The 17070-nt window shown below is 45.4% G+C and overlaps 1 protein-coding gene across 1 annotated transcript in view; it reads right to left on the bottom strand.

Moving 5' to 3' along the window:
- The window catches only part of DGKI (diacylglycerol kinase iota), a 1086779-nt gene that overhangs the window by 499000 nt on the left and 570709 nt on the right, over nucleotides 1–17070 (bottom strand). The window contains exon 15 of the mRNA XM_033957757.1: nucleotides 13001–13138. Within this exon, the coding sequence (XP_033813648.1) occupies nucleotides 13001–13138 (138 nt within the window). The remainder of the gene's footprint in view (nucleotides 1–13000; nucleotides 13139–17070) is intronic.

Here is a 17070-nt window from a genome sequence, read left to right as displayed (position 1 = left end):
AGAGGTGGCAGTAGCACTTGTTTCAGATCAACAAGAGGATGGTGAATTACATTTTTTCCTCCAGCAGGATCCAAATTATTACGAAGTGGCCAGTCTTTAATGATGTAATGGGATCTTCTGTCTCGGCTATCCCACTCACAGATAAAACAGCAATACTTTGTGTAGCCCAACTGCAGACCAAGAACAATGTGATGACCTTCAGATCAGCACAAATCTGCTACTTGTACTCGCTATACTTAATATGATCTAAGAGATGCTGCAAATTTTCATAAGATTCCTTCATGTGGACAGCATGATCAATAGGAATAGATGGATATACGTTTCTGTTATGCAAGAGCACTGCCTTCAGACTTAGCTTTGATGCATCAAGAACAAGCACCATTCATTATGGTCATGACTTTGACCAAACGTTTGGAATAATCCATTTATGTCATGACAAAATGTCAATGAGTCTGTCATAGAGAAATGTTCCATGAGGGCCTTGTTACAATTTTGGAAAATGGAGTTGTTTGTCTCAGGTGTCAAGAGATTCCACTGACAAAGCCTAGAGCCTAAGAGTTTGGCTTGTCTCTTAGATAAAGTAAGATCTACGTGAGTTATTAAGTGAGGCTCACCTGGACTTGAAATCAAGAACTCAGGATCATTTTCGGATCCCAGTTCCATAGAGTCATCAGCATATGCTTCAGAGCCTTCTTCCAAATCCAATGTATAAGTTCCAGGTGGTTTCGGAATTGGAATATTGTCATCATAAGGCACAGGTCATATTGCAGATTCAAGATTAGGATATTGAATTTGACTCTTTGTTTTCTAAGAAAATCCATACACTTTTTTAAAGCAGAAATAACAATCTGTGCAATGGTCCTTCTGCTCCCTTCAAACCATTGGAACAGCAAATGGCATCAATGGATGAACGCCTTTCAGCCATGCTCCAAGGTTGTTGGCACAAGATTTACAACACACGTGAGGTGCCCAAACCTTATCTTGATCTTCAATTTTGCAGCCAAAATAGAGTTCATAGGCTTTCCTTATGAGTGGAGTCATATTTCTCTTCTGAGACTTAACTGCATACTCCCCACAGACGTAACAGAAGATGTCAGGGTGGTTTGCACACTTTCTGGACATTATACTAACAAAACAACAAAAACATTTAAAAAGCAACAACTAAGAAGCAAAACCCTGATACAAAATTGACGATTTAATCTCAACTGTGCTAATGAAGTTTGAAAATTGCTGATGATGCAATAGGCCTACAGACAACTGCATATTCCTGCTCCGCCTCCTCACCCATAATAATTTAATTATATAGCATATTAAAATCATCATTAAAATTAATACTTTAGCATCATTAAATTAATACTTTAGCTTAAAAATCTAATTTGAGGCAAACTGTTTTAATATTTCAGAGATTGTTATAACATTTACTCCAAGCATTAGAAATATAGCGAAAATGCTAATTTTTGCATTATAATGCCCTTTTGCCAAAAATCAGATGGTTATACTGAAAAATTAAGGTCAGTTTTGAATTCAGAGACCCCAAATCATTATAGAACACCCACTACAATTCATGCCCCAAAACCTCTGTTGCACAGTGTTTTTCAGAGGGTTGTGTTCATGAGGAGCTAGCTAAAATAAAAGTAGACAAAGCGATGGGGGGGGAGTTGATCTTGAACTCCAAGCTCTGAAGAAATAGTATGGTCTGAATTGTCACTAAGAGTACACCTTGAGACGAAGGATCCTTGATGAGCCAGTTGTCTAGGTAGGGGAAGACTTGAAAGCCCTGAGACCTCAAGGCTGCTGCCACCACCACCAGGCACTTGGTGAAGACTCTGGGAGAAGATGCCAGGCCGAAAGGTAGAACTTTGTATTGATAGTGGTGGTGTGCCACTTAAAATCTGAAGTACTTCCTGAAAGTTGGATGAATAGGGTTGGGCCATGTGCCTAAGGCCCCGCCCACAGGAGGGGCCTAAGGCTCCCGGGCCTATTCTGATTGGCTCAGGCACCTTAGGCCCCACCTGTGCATGGGAATTTGGGACGGCTGGGCCAATCTGGGCCCATTATGGAGTCGGCTGCCTGCCGGACGGGCGGGTTGGGCACCCGTCTGTCTGGCCAACTTTAAGGGGTACGGGGAAGGGGGGGTGGGGGGGTTGCATCAAGGGCAGGAGGGCCTGGGATCCCTCCTGCCCATAATGTAGTGGGGGGAGTGGGGGCTTGGCCTCCCTCCTGGCCCATTCCAGTCGCGGGGGGGTCGCCGGGGCCAGGAGGGTTTGGGCTCCCTCCTGGCCCAATCGTACTCGGTGGGGGGGGCACGATCACTGGGGATCATCAGGGGTGCCGCGGCTGCCATGGGGCAAAAAGGCTTGGGCTCCCTCTTGCCCCGATATCGTTGGGGAGTCAGGGAGTCGGCGGGGCAAGAGGGCTTGGGCTCCCTCTTGCCCCAATATCATCGGGGAGTCGGTGGGGAAAAGGGCTTGGGCTCCCTCTTGCCCCGATGTTGTCGGGGGGGGGGGGTCGCGGTTTGACATGGCAGGAGGGCTTGGGCACCTTCCTGCCTGGATCGTTGTAGGGGGGGTTCTGTAACCGGTGTTGTTTTTGACAGACACCGGTTACAGAATCCAGCTTTTAGGCGAAGGACTGGCTCCTCCTTCGCCTAAAAGCCCTTCTGTTGGACGTTTGGGGCTTAGGCGTTTTTTTGGTTCATTATGGCCAAAAAGTGTAGATGTCGTGGGGGTGTACTTTTAGACGTAGTGGTGATCTGGGCGTTTAGTAGAGGCAGGCCATAATCAAAACATGGACGTTTGTTTTGGTTATGGACACTTTCCCTGCTTCTGCTTTGAACATTTAAGGACTTAGGCCAAAAGGGGACTTAGATGCTTGTTTTGATTATTAACCCCTTAGTCTTGGCAGCATTTAATTTCATCTGGACCACTGAGAAAATTATATTACATTACATTATCATCCTGGGCGACCAGGATGATAATGTAATGTAATATAATTTTCTCAGTGGTCATTTTATGAATGCGAAAGCTGGACACTATAGAAACAAAACAGAAAGAAGATTGATTCATTAGAGCTATGGTGCTGGAGAAGGATTTTATGCATGTTGTGGACTGCCAGAAGGACTAACAAATCAATTCTGGAAGAGATCAAACTGGTTATGTCACTTGAGGTTACAACTGTCATATTTTGGTCACACTGTCAGAAGAGAAAGATCATTAAAGGACATTATGTTTGGGAAGACTGAAGGAACCAGGCGAAGAGAGCAACCTGTATTCAGATGGCTGGACAAGTTGAAAATAACCATGGTGATGATGCTGAATGACCTTACCAGACTAGAATAAAACCAAGCTCTTTTTAGATCTGTAATTCATCAAGTCACTAGAACTCGAGCACAAGTTCATGGCACTTAACTATAGTTACCTTGCTAAAAAGTAGTTTAACTACCTGGTTAACTACATTTTTCTTGTAGTAGTTTAACTACAAGAGACAACTACTGCAAAAATAGTAAGCGGGATTGTAGAGTAGTGATGACAAACACAGGGGAGATGCTGGATGGGACACAGAGAAAGAAAATATAGGTACATAAAGATGGATGGTGAACACAGAGAAGAAGAAATATCAAATAAGCAGGAGACCCTGGCTAGTGAGTTAAGAAAAGACAGAGGGAAACAGAAACCAGAGCCTAAGACCAATATGACTTGAAAAATAAAATGACCAGACAACAAACAGTAGAAATTTTTTTTTTAATTTTCTATTTTGTGATTAGAATATATGAGAACTGAAATGTTTATCCTGCTAGTGCTGGTGTTAGACATGGGTAGAGCCCAGGGCAGAAATTTGGGAGGTGGCGCAAAGGCCCACTACTAGCCCATGCCATCTTCAGCTTCCAGCAGGCTTAGGGATTTCTCTAGCCAGGGGACAGTTGCCCTAATTGCACTCCTTGACCTAACACCATCCCAGGCATGTATGATCTTTATATTTTGCATAGTATAGGAGGAAATAGATCTATTTATTTGGTGTTGTACTACATGGAAGGTATGGTATCTTGGAATTTTGGTTTATGTTTATCATTTTTGGTCAGCTATCATGTATTTGGCATTTGTGTTCTTTGTGTGTGACCGAGGTATTCTGTTAGGATGAATTTTCTATGTAGCGTTCAGTTTTTCTGATATTGGAGGGGATATCGTGAGGGGAGACAGGTTTTGTTGATCCTTTTTCTGTATTTGTGATTTATAAAATGACAGTTGTACAGAATATTTTTTTCTTTTTATACTTTAATAAAATGATTTCAATATAAAATCATAACTATTCAAGGCTTGTGTGGATGGGATTAGACAGAGTTTGCAGGACGGGGACAGAGCTCTTGGGGAAGAGATGGGGACAGGGACAGAGTTTGTGGGGACAAAGACAATTTTTTCCCAGCGTCATTCTTTACTTCATACTACATTAATTGTTGGTCTAACATTGATTTGATAATGAGTGTGACTGTTGGACAGACTAGAAGGACTATTCATGCCGAGCACAGGAGAGGTAGGAAGCAGCGTGCTCAGGCAGCCAGGAAGCGGAGAGAGTCGGGACAGAGCAGGAGAAGGAGGCAAGTGGGATCTAAAGGTTAGGGGAAACGGCGAGAGTACGCTCCACCCACCCCCACTGCGTCAGAAGCAGCGTCGGACACCCCCTTGAAAAGGGGCGGAGTCAACGCGGCAACACGCGGTGCTGGTGCCGAGCACAGGAGAGGTAGGAAGCAGCGTGCTCAGGCAGCCAGGAAGTGGAGAGAGTCGGGACAGAGCCGGAGAAGGAGGCAAGTGGGATCTAAAGGTTCGGGGAAGCGGCGAGAGTACGCTCCGCCCACCCCCACCACGTTGGAGGCAGCGTCGGACTCCCCCTTGAAAAGGGGCGGAGCATATGCGGCAACACGCGGTGCTGGTGCCGAGCACAGGAGAGGTAGGAAGCAGCGTGCTCAGGCAGCCAGGAAGCGGAGAGAGTCGGGACAGAGCAGGAGAAGGAGGCAAGTGGGATCTAAAGGTTCGGGGGAGCGGCGAGAGTACGCTCCGCCCACCCCCACCGCGTCAAGAGGCAGCGTCAGACTCCCCCTTGAAAAGGGGCGGAGCCAACGGCACACAGCCATTCGGCGAGCGGCAAAGGCGCTCGCCTTAGTGAGAGCGCCTTTGCGAAGGGCCTTGAGAAGGGCCGAGCAAAGACAGCCAAGGACTCCAGAACACCAGGTAAGGAAGAAGCGAGCACACACAAGTAGAAAACACGCATTAAGACACACACAAGACAGGAAAGGATAAAGAAGCAGCAGGTTCCGGGGACAAGAAAGAGGCCCAAGGGAGGATAACAGACCCACCAAGACAAAAAGCGGCAGAAAAAGTAAACAGGAAAGAGCCAAGCACAGGAGAGAGTACAGCGACCGCCCGCATAAAGACATAAGACAGGGGAGAGAGCATCTAGTAGACTGCGAAGAAAGAGAAATGGAAGCAGCAGGAACCCAGAGGAGCTTCCCAGTGTACTGCACGGAGTGTCATATGTATGACTACCTTCCCTCGGGAAGGCAAGCATACGTATGTAGTCGGTGTCAGGAACTGGAAAGCCCAGAAAGAAGTTGGTCGACTGCAGTGCAGGGTTCAAGAGCTGGAGGGCCTCCACATCTCGGAAGCACCGTTCAAGACAACTGAAGACCCCGCAGGAGAGAGCCACATCGAGGAGCAAGTAAGGGAGCTCGAAAGATTCATCGAGGAGGCCTACTGGCAGGTAGAAGAGCAGGATCAGCAGCAGCGCCGGAGCGAGGAAGCTACGTCTACATGAGATGGAGGACAGGGGCCAACAGATGGAAGACAGGAACCAACAGACGCCAAGGATGAAGGACCGCATAGAAGATTCAAGCAAGCAGAGAGGGCGAAGACTGGCCGGTATCCCGGAAGAGAAGTACTGAACCACACCGAGGATACATACTTGAGACCAGAGAGAAAGCTGAAGAAGGGAAATCTGCAGTCGTCGTGGGAGACTCAATCCTGAGAGAAGTGGACAGTCACTTAGCAGGAGGGAGAGAAGATCGGCTAGTGACTTGTCTCCCAGGAGCAAGAACGAAGGACATCACCGACAGAATCGAGAGGATCCTGGACGGCGCAGAAACAGAAGAGACAGCAGTGATAATCCACATGGGAACAAATGATGTCAACAGGAGAAATTACAGCAGGACTACGCTAACTGAACAGTTCAAGATCTTAGGAAGGAAGCTGAAGCTGAGGACACAGAAGATAGCATTCTCAGAGATTCTGCCAGTACCGAGGGCAGACGTGAAGAGGCAGACTGAGCTACAAGCAACAAACGCATGGTTGAGGAGATGGTGCGAAGAAGAAGGATTCCTTTTTGTGAGGAACTGGACAACTTTTGGGGGGAAGAACAAGCTCTTCAGGAGGGATGGACTACACCTGAGCACGGCAGGAACGAGACTGCTAGCAAACAACGTCAAGAGAGGAATTGAGCAGGCTTTAAACTGAGAAGAAGGGGAAAGCCGACAGTCGACCTGACATCGACGGTTCGAACAAGAGTATCCAAAGAAGATACTGAGCGGGGAAAATGCTGGAACAAGCAAGAGACAAACAACAGAAACTGTTGACCAACAAGAAGGGCAAACAGATAAAATTAGAGGAACAGGAGAAATCGGAAAATCAGGTTGCGGATGAAAAGGATGCACCAAAATATGAGGAAGAAAGGAGCAGAAATCAAGGACTGGCAGCTCAAATAGGGGATGGCAAGAGGAGCAAAACACATGAAAAACCAGCAGAGAAAAGAAAAGACTGGGACTTAAATTGTTTGTACACAAATGCAAGGAGCCTAAAGTACAAAATGGCAGAGTTAGAAGTCAAAGCCAAAAAAGAGGACCTAGACATCATTGGAATCACGGAAACATGGTGGAACGAGGATAACCAATGGGACGTAGTACTGCCAGGGTACAAACTCTATAGAAGAGACAGGACTCACAAGAAGGGTGGAGGAATAGCACTATACATAAAAGACACCATTCCCTCGTCCGCAGTGGATATAGAACCAAAGGCGGAAGGATTGGAGTCATTATGGGTAAAACTACCGGGAAAAAATGGCCTTGACATAAGATTGGGTCTATACTATTGTCCACCTGGACAAACGGAAGCAAACGACAAAGATCTGGCAGCAGAATTGAGGCGGGAAGGCACCAAAAGCAATGTGACAGTAATGGGAGATTTTAACTACCCTGGGATAAACTGGAATATTGGAAACTCGAACTGTGCAAGGGAAACAGAATTCTTAGAGGCTGTGAAGGACTGCTTTATGGATCAGCTTGTCAAGGAACCAACAAGAGGGAATGCCACTCTTGACCTAATCCTCAACGGACTAGGGGGACCAGCAAAGGAAGTGGAAATAGTAGGACCACTGGGAAACAGCGATCACAACATGATCCAGTACAAATTAGAAGTAGGTACAGCAAAAGGGAAGAGAACCACAGCGACAACGTTCAACTTCAAGAAAGGGAACTATGATGCTATGAGAGCAATGGTAAGGAAAAAACTCAGAAAGAGCTCAAGAAAAACAGAAACCGTAGAGCAAGCCTGGTCTCTATTCAAGTGCACAGTGCAAGAAGCACAACATATGTACATCCCCAGATTTAGAAAAGGGTACAAAAAAAACCGAGCAAAAGATCCCGCTGGATAAACGATGAGGTGAAGAAAGCGATAGGAGACAAGAAAAAATCATTCCGGAAATGGAAAAAGGACCAAACTGGGGAGAACTGGAAAGAACACAGGAAAAGTCAAAAAGAGTGTCATCAAGTGGTTAGGAGAGCGAAAAGAGAATACGAAGAGAGGCTGGCCAGGGAGGCAAAAAACTTCAAATCATTCTTCAGATATGTTAAAGGGAAGCAACCGGTGAGGGAGGAAGTAGGACCTTTGGATGATGGAGACAGAAAGGGAGTGATAAAGGAGGAAAAAGAGGTAGCCGACAGGTTAAACAAATTTTTCTCGTCAGTCTTCACAAGCGAGGACACATCCAGTGTACCAGAACCCGACGTGATCTTCCATGGAGTCCAAAAAGAAAAACTGTCAACAATAGAGGTGAGCCATGAGGATGTCCTCCAACAGATAGATAGATTGAAAAGCGACAAATCACCAGGCCTGGACGGTATCCACCCTAGAGTACTAAAAGAACTAAGAAATGAGATAGCGGGAATACTCCAACGAGTTTGCAACCTATCCTTGAAAACTGGAGAGATCCCGGAGGACTGGAAGATAGCAAATGTTACACCTATCTTTAAAAAGGGGTCAAGAGGAGACCTGGGAAACGATAGGCCGGTCAGTTTGACATCGGTTGCGGGCAAGATGGTAGAAGCACTGATAAAGGACAGCATCTGTGAGCACATCGAAAAAAATGGGCTGATGAAAGCGAGCCAACATGGCTTCTGCAAGGGAAGATCGTGCCAAACAAACTTACTGCACTTATTTGAGGGGGTAAACAGTCAGTTGAACAAAGGGGAACCCGTAGACATCATTTACCTCGACTTCAAAAAGGCCTTTGACAAGGTACCCCATGAGCGGCTACTTAGGAAGCTGTGGAACCACGGGGTGGAAGGGGATGTGCACAGATGGGTCAAACACTGGTTGGCAGGCAGAAGGCAGAGGGTTGGAGTGAAGGGTCACTACTCGGGCTGGAGGAAGGTCATGAGCGGAGTTCCGCAGGGGTTTGTACTCGGACCGCTGCTGTTCAATGTATTTATCAATGACCTGGAAATGGGGACGAAGTGTGAAGTTATCAAATTTGCGGATGACACTAAACTCTGTAGAAGGGTTAGAAATGCGGAAGAGTGTGAGGACCTACAAAGGGACCTAAACAAACTGGAGGAGTGGGCGAATAAATGGCAGATGGACTTCAATGTAGGGAAATGCAAGGTCATGCATTTAGGGAGAAAGAACCCGCTGTTCAGCTACCAAATGGGGGGATTAGTGTTAGAGAGAAGTAACCTTGAAAGAGATTTGGGTGTACTGGTGGACACAACAACGAAGTCAACAGCACAATGCGCAGCAGCCGCGAAGAAGGCAAACAGAATGTTGGGTATTGTTAAGAAGGGTATTACGACCAGAACGAGAGAAGTCATACTGCCGTTGTATCGGGCAATGGTGCGCCCGCACCTGGAGTACTGTGTTCAGTATTGGTCACCGTACCTTAAGAAGGATATGGCAATACTTGAGAGGGTCCAGAGGAGAGCGACACGAATGATTAAGGGCATGGAAAACCTTTCATACACTGAAAGATTGGAGAGACTGGGGCTCTTCTCCCTGGAAAAGTGGAGACTCAGAGGAGACATGATAGAGACCTACAAGATCATGAAGGGCATAGAGAGAGTAGAGAGGGACAGATTCTTCAAACTTTCAAAACATAAAAGAACAAGAGGGCATTCGGAAAAGTTGGAAGGAGACAGATTCAGAATGAATGCTAGGAAGTTTTTCTTTACCCAGCGTGTGGTGGACACCTGGAATGCGCTTCCAGAGGACGAAATAGGACAGAGTACGGTACTGGAGTTCAAGAAAGGGTTGGACAATTTCCTGCTGGAAAAAGGGATAGAGGGGTATAGATAGAGTGCTACTGCACAGGTCCTGGACCTGTTGGGCCGCCGCGTGAGCGGACTGCTGGGCACGATGGACCTCGGGTCTGACCCAGTGGAGGCATTGCTTATGTTCTTATGTTCTTATCTAGTGTCATCTATGTTACTACTATTATTAGGGCTGCAGGAAGTTTAAAAAGTAATATTTTAAAAGAAAATACAACAAACACAAAATTCCTGAAATCAAGCATAAACCAGCACTAACTTCCAAAACAAGGATCCTACTTATGAAAATACAGTGTCATAATTATTACAATGGGACCCTAAAATATCAATATATCTGTAGTGAAAACTGAACAGGTCAAATTACTACAGAATGCTACATAAAAAATTCATTCTAACAGAATATGTCATTCACACATATGGAAAGCAAAACGGAAAGACCCAGTGTTCCACAGAAAAAGGAGCAATCCAACAGCGAAACAAACTGGACGAAACACAATGTTCTTGACCTTCCTTTATTTCTTCAATCAATGTCAAGATGAATATCCACATCAACCGTATTAGAAACTAGCGGACCCGACCCAGGCCGTGTTTTGGCTAACAAAGCCTTTTTCAAGGGTCCAGTTGTTAGTTAATACACTAGTATTGTGGATTAGATTTCCAAATCGCAAATACCAATTTGTAGGAAGAAGTAGTGCTGACCGCTGGTACACAGAAACTGCTCTGTTAGCCAAAACACGGCCCGTGTCAGGTCCGTTAGTTTCTAATATGGTTGATGTAGATACCTTGACATTGATTGAAGAAATAAAGGAAGGTCAAGAACATTGTCTAATCTAATCTAGTATTTGCGTGTCGCACAAACCTAAACAGGCTCTAGGCGACTTGTAAGAGAAGAAGAGTTAGGTCAGGAGGGGGGCAGGGAAGAGAGGGGGCGGAGGGAAGGAGAACCTAGTCATATTAAGTAAAAGAACATGTGCGAGGATGGACTTATAACATTTGATTATCAAAGAGTAAAGTTTTCAGTTTATTCCGGAAATGGGTGTGGTTGGTTTCTGTTCTTATTGTCTCTGTGAGTTCATTCCAGATCTTGACTTCCAGGAAGGTGAACATGAATTAGAAAATTCTTCTGTACTTGAGGTTTTTTTGTTGAGGGAAGGTTTAACTGTATCCTGTTAAGAATTCTAAGAGAGGTGGACCATGCATTGGAGTGTTTTGTCCACAGTTTGTTTCGTTGTTGGATTCACACATATGGAACACTAATGCTAAATACAGAATAACTGACCACAAACTATAAACATAAATTAAACTGAAACCCCTTGCATGTAGTACAGTATCAGAGAAACAAGACAGATATTTCTTCCTATTTTTAAAATATAAATAATATGGCACATGCCAGGGATAGTTTTAGGAGAGTACAACTAGGGCAATTGTTCTTGGTTCCCAGGCTAGAGAGCCCCAAGCCAGCCAGAAGCTGAAGGTGGCTCAGCCAACCTACTAATAGACTTTGGGGGTCCTTCCCAGTTTTCTGTCCTAGGCCCTAGCCATGTCTTACACCAGCTCTGGCAAGATGTGCATTCCATCATATTCTATTCACAAAATAGAAAATAATATTTTTTCTTCCTTTTTGTTGTCTGGTCATTTTATTTTGCAAATCATATTGGTCCCAGTCTCTGTGTCCCTCTGTCTTCTCAACTCACTTGCCAGGGTCTTCTGTCCATCTGACATTTCTTCTCACTCCATGTCACCACCAATCTTCCATCTATGTCCCTATATTTCCTTGTTCAGTATAACCTATATTCATATTCCTACATTCATGCTCACCCCTTTGTGTCCCTGTGCCCCCCACCCATGTCCAGCATCTCCCTTCTGTGTTCCTATTCTCCCCCATGTCTAGTATATCTTTTCTGTGTCCAGCATTGCCTCTCTATTCCCATATTTTCCACCACACCCTCCACTCTCCACCCTCCATTTCAGGTATTGATGTATGGGGATGACATATGGAAACAGAGGGGCATCTCCCCTTTGCATCCCAACCCCTATGCTCCCACCTATCTTCCCTATGTTTTTATATACCACCCTGTATCCAACTGTTCCCCTCTCTCCCTCAACACCAATGTGGTCTCTCCTCTCTGTCCCTACCCCATCCAGCTTTTCTCTCTCTCTCTTCCCTCCCTTTTTCACAATCTGGTTCTTTCTCTAATTTAACCCCTTCTTCCTTCATCTCCTGGTCTGGCATCACTCTCCCTTCCCTCCAGCCCCCTACCCTATAGGTCCAGCACCTCTTTACCTCCTATGCAGGTCCAGCCCCCTTCTCTGCAGGTCCAGTACCTCTTTCCTTTCCTTCCAGCCTCCTCTGCAGGTCCAACCCCTCTCTTCATTCCCTCCAGCCCCTTCCTCTGCATATCCAGTCCCTCTCTTCTTTCCCTCCAGCCCACTCCTCTACAGGTCCAGCACCTCTCTCCTCTCCCTTCAGCACTCCACAGATCAGGTATCTCTCCTCTCCCTCCAACCAACCCTCACAGGCTCAGCACCTCTGTCCCGTCAGCCTCTAGCCCCCAATACAGGGTCCCCATTAGTTGCTCTCTCCCAGTTCTATTTCTCCAGTCATCTCCTCCTCTACAGGTCTAGCATCTCTATTCCCCTTCTCCCCATGCCACCAGAGGGCTCATGGGTACCAACTGATAGAGCAGCGCGTCAAGGATGTGGGTGGGGGGTGGAACATGTGGCCTGGTTGTTGGTCAGTGCACATGTGCGATGATACAGCAAATGGAAAAACATCATCAGATGTTTCATCTGCCAATGTGTGATGACCAACGACCAGGCCACAATCCCCCCAGCAGCTCCAACATGCTGTTATATTAGCCAGCACTGCAAGCTCAAAGAATTAGCCCAGCCTGCAACCTTCAGTCTCTTATCACAGCCGCCGTTGGACTTCTGCAAGCTGACATGGCTCCCAGCTCTCTTGCTGCCAATACCTCCCAGTGACCCGCTACTGACAATCTCCACAGCCCTTCCTTTGCCCATGGACCTGGCACTCCCAACCCCCAGGTATTTTTATTTTTACCTTTTCGGGTTACATGAATTACTACCGGGTAACGTCAGCAAGGTAAGATTTAAGCACCATGGTGGGGGTTCAGGAAAGGAAAAGGAAACATGGATGCTGGACCCACTTTTTAATATGATTAATGCATTAAAAATTTTAACACTCTAAAATTTTAGTGCATTAATCGCGTTAAAAATGTGTTAAATATGCAGCCCTAATTATTATTATTATTATTGCTACTATACAACTATTTTCCTTTTACCTTCAGGCATATGCATATAGGATTCTCTGTATTCAACTCTGAAATCAATCCAAATGGCACAAAATGTTTACCTTCTCAAACCCCATGTTGAAGCCTCTATTGTAAAGGCAATGCTAACCTTATGTGATGCATCATCCACATCTTCCTGTGTAAAATAAGGATTCTTCTCCACCTGTACATTCCAGCGATCCAGTTGAACAATGGTGCCATCTTCCACATGGCAGAGAATCTTTGAGACTGGTTCATCTGTGTATCCCTGGAGAATCAGAAAGAATTAAAAAGGAAACTCGGGCAATAGTTTCTTTGTTATTGTTGCTTCAGACTGAATACATGACTTAGATTCATTGGGCTCCATCCTTTCCTAATACATGGGAGAATTATTTAATGGGCACTAAGCAATTTAGCACATGCTAATAGTTTATAGCTTATAGTTTATTATTTATATTATACCTTTTAAACAAGGCAGATTACAACAATACATACATAATTAAAACAAACAACAAAACAAAATCAGTATATCAGAGTCATCAAAATTTACTAAATCCTATAAAGGCTTCAACCATCATATTTCATTTTACAAAACAGATGGTGCTTTAGCAGTTTCTTAAACGTACATACTGTACGGACTCCATCTGACCAGTAGGGGTAAGAACGTCTTCGGACACCGACTAGCCCGCCTGCTTCACAGGGCTTTAAACTAGGTAAGTCGGGGGAGGGTACCCATTCACATATTAGAGCAGAAAGGAATTATCCTGATGAGGTGAGTCGAAACTCCGCTTCCATGTCCAAGGTAAGTACCCACATTGCAAACAGTTCTTTGGGAGTCACACCGACTCGGGTAGGATACGCCTCACAGGGACTTAGCAAACACAAGATATGGAGGGCCATGTATGTCAATGCACACAGTTTAGGTAACAAAATTCTAGAATTGGAGGCTGAAATAAGGAATGCCGACCTAGATGTGGTGGCAATATCTGAAACTTGGTTCACGGACTCACATGGGTGGGATATGGCTATACCGGGCTACAATCTACTTCGTCAGGACAGAGAGGGCAGGTTAGGAGGGGGGGTAGCTCTATACATTAAAGAGGACATCAAAATCACCAGGATCACAGATGTCAAGTACACCGGGGAGTCCCTCTGGGTAAACCTGGCAAGAGGCAGAGAAAAATGCCTTTATCTAGGTGTGGTTTACAGACCCCCAAGACAACTGGAAGACATGAACGCAGAATTAATTGAAGACATAGAGAATATCACTCTACGAGGAGAAGCTGTACTGATAGGGGACTTCAATATGCCTGATGCAGACTGGAACTCATTTTCAGCGACAACCAGCGGTAGCAGGAGGCTCTTAACCTCCATAAAGGGAGCACGTCTCAAACAAATGGTAACGGAGCCCACTAGGGCCCAGGCGATCCTCGTCCTGGTACTCACCAACGGGGAAAGCGTTTCAGAGGTCTCAGTAGGAGATACGCTAGCCTCCAGCGACCACAATATAGTATGGTTCAACCTTAGGAAAGGCTTCCCTAGATCAAACACGAAAACAAAGGTACTCAATTTCCGGGGCACAGACTTCGCACGCATGGGAGATTTCGTCCATCAGACGCTGCAGGACCAAGCGGAGACCGATGATGTAGAAGCTAAGTGGTTAACACTGAAATCAACCATACATGAAGCAACTAGCCGCTTCATAAAATCAGTAAATAAACGACAAAGAAACAATAAACCCCAATGGTTCACCGCAGAGATCTCGCACCTCATTAAGGAGAAGAAAAAAGCGTTTCTCTCCTACAAGCGCACGGAGAAAAGAGAGGCAAAAGTAGAATATAGGACCAGGTATACAGCGGTCAAAATGGCAGTTAGGGAGGCAAAACTTCGAGTGGAAGAAATTCTGGCAAAAAACATTAAAAAGGGGGACAAATCCTTCTTCAGATATATTAGTGACAGAAAAAGGAACACAGGCGGGATAGTACGCCTTAGAAGACCGGACGGAAGTTACGTGGAAGCAGATTCCGATAAAGCCGAACTACTGAATGAATACTTCTGCTCAGTCTTCACCTGTGAGGCACCGGGACACGGTCCCCAGTTGAAGGCAACACAAAGCACAGAAGACCCGTTTCAGAATTTTGAGTTCACACCAGGTGAAGTTTACAGTGAACTGGCAAGACTCAAGGTGCACAAAGCCATGGGACCAGACAATTTGCACCCAAGAGTGCTCAGAGAATTGAGCGATGTCCTGGCGAAACCGTTGGCTGAGCTATTCAATCTCTCCCTAAGTAAGGGGAAAGTTCCCCTGGACTGGAAATTAGCTAATGTCGTTCCTCTGCATAAAAAGGGTTGCAGGGCAGAGGCTGCGAATTATAGACCGGTGAGTCTCACATCAATAGTGTGCAAACTCATGGAAACACTAATTAAAAGCAAATTGGACACAATCTTGAATGAAGGGAATCTTCGGGATCCCAGTCAGCATGGATTCACCAAGGGTAGGTCCTGCCAATCCAATCTCATCAGCTTCTTTGACTGGGTAACAAGAAAGTTGGACTTGGGAGAGTCTTTGGACGTCGTGTACCTGGACTTCAGTAAAGCTTTTGACAGTGTCCCACACCGCAGGCTGCTAAGCAAGATGGAATCGATGGGGTTAGGAGAGACACTAACTGCATGGGTCAATGATTGGCTGAGTGGCAGACTTCAGAGGGTGGTGGTTAATGGTACCCTCTCTAAAACATCGGAGGTGACCAGTGGAGTGCCGCAGGGCTCGGTCCTGGGTCCACTCCTTTTCAACATATTCATAGGGGATCTGACTCAAGGGCTTCAAGGTAAAATAACACTATTCGCCGATGACGCCAAACTATGTAATATAGTCAGTGAATGCAGTTTACAGAATTATATGGCGCAGGACCTGCTTACATTGGAAAGTTGGTCCTCAACCTGGCAGCTAGGCTTCAATGCTAAGAAATGTAAGGTCATGCACCTCGGAAGCGGAAATCCATGCAGGACGTACTTCTTGAACGGAGAAACTTTAACTAGGACTTCAGCAGAACGAGATTTAGGAGTAATCATCAGTGCAGACATGAAAACTGCCAATCAAGTGGAGAAGGCTTCATCTAAGGCAAGGCAGATATTGGGTTGTATCAATAGAAGTTTCGTCAGCCGAAAGCCTGAAGTCATAATGCCGTTGTACAGGACCATGGTGAGACCTCATCTGGAGTACTGTGTGCAATTCTGGAGGCCACATTACAGTAAAGATGTGCGCAGAATTGAATCGGTTCAACGGACGGCCACCAGGATGATCTCGGGGCTCAAGGGTCTCTCGTACGAAGAGAGACTGAACAAATTGCAGCTCTACACTCTTGAGGAACGTAGGAAGAGGGGAGACATGATCGAAACATTTAAGTACCTCACGGGACGTGTCGAAGTGGAAGATGATATTTTCTTTCTCAAGGGACCCTCGGCCACAAGAGGGCATCCGCTCAAACTCAGGGGCGGAAAATTTCATGGCGACACCAGAAAGTATTTCTTCACAGAGAGAGTGGTTGATCATTGGAACAAGCTTCCAGTGCAGGTGATCGAGGCAGACAGCGTGCCAGACTTTAAGAATAAATGGGATACCCATGTGGGATCCCTACGAGGGTCAAGATAAGGAAATTGGGTCATTAGGGCATAGACAGGGGGTGGGTAAGCAGAGTGGGCAGACTTGATGGGCTGTAGCCCTTTTCTGCCGTCATCTTCTATGTTTCTATGTTACTGTAGATCTTTTTGTTGCCTAATGTATACTGGAAATTTGTTCTACTCTACAGGTCCTACACATGAAACAGTACTAGTTCTCATAGCTTCTAGATGTAATTTCTTATGAATAAGAATGACCAAATCACATTGTGCATGATTTGTCCATGCTAGATGCTAAGATGCCCATAGGAATAAATGGGCATCTTAGCATTTAGCATGATAAATCATGCTGAATTCACCCCACAGTGTAACTGTAGGCATGCTTCACTATATAATAAGTGCAGCAGTGTATAAACCTTAAAGTTATGCTTCAAGTATTATTTATTGCAGATTCCTCAGAAATGCCACCAACCAGCTAATCACTAGTTCAACAGCTGTGTAATAAACATTTTTGTGACATATAAATCATCATCAAATCTGATTTTTTTAGTTAGGGAGTGCTTAGTGTTCAATATGCCTAAT

The sequence above is a fragment of the Geotrypetes seraphini genome, chromosome 9, assembly GCF_902459505.1.
Source record: "Geotrypetes seraphini chromosome 9, aGeoSer1.1, whole genome shotgun sequence".
In the NCBI taxonomy this organism is placed as follows: domain Eukaryota; kingdom Metazoa; phylum Chordata; class Amphibia; order Gymnophiona; family Dermophiidae; genus Geotrypetes; species Geotrypetes seraphini.
This window is presented reverse-complemented; position numbering and strand designations above follow the sequence as displayed.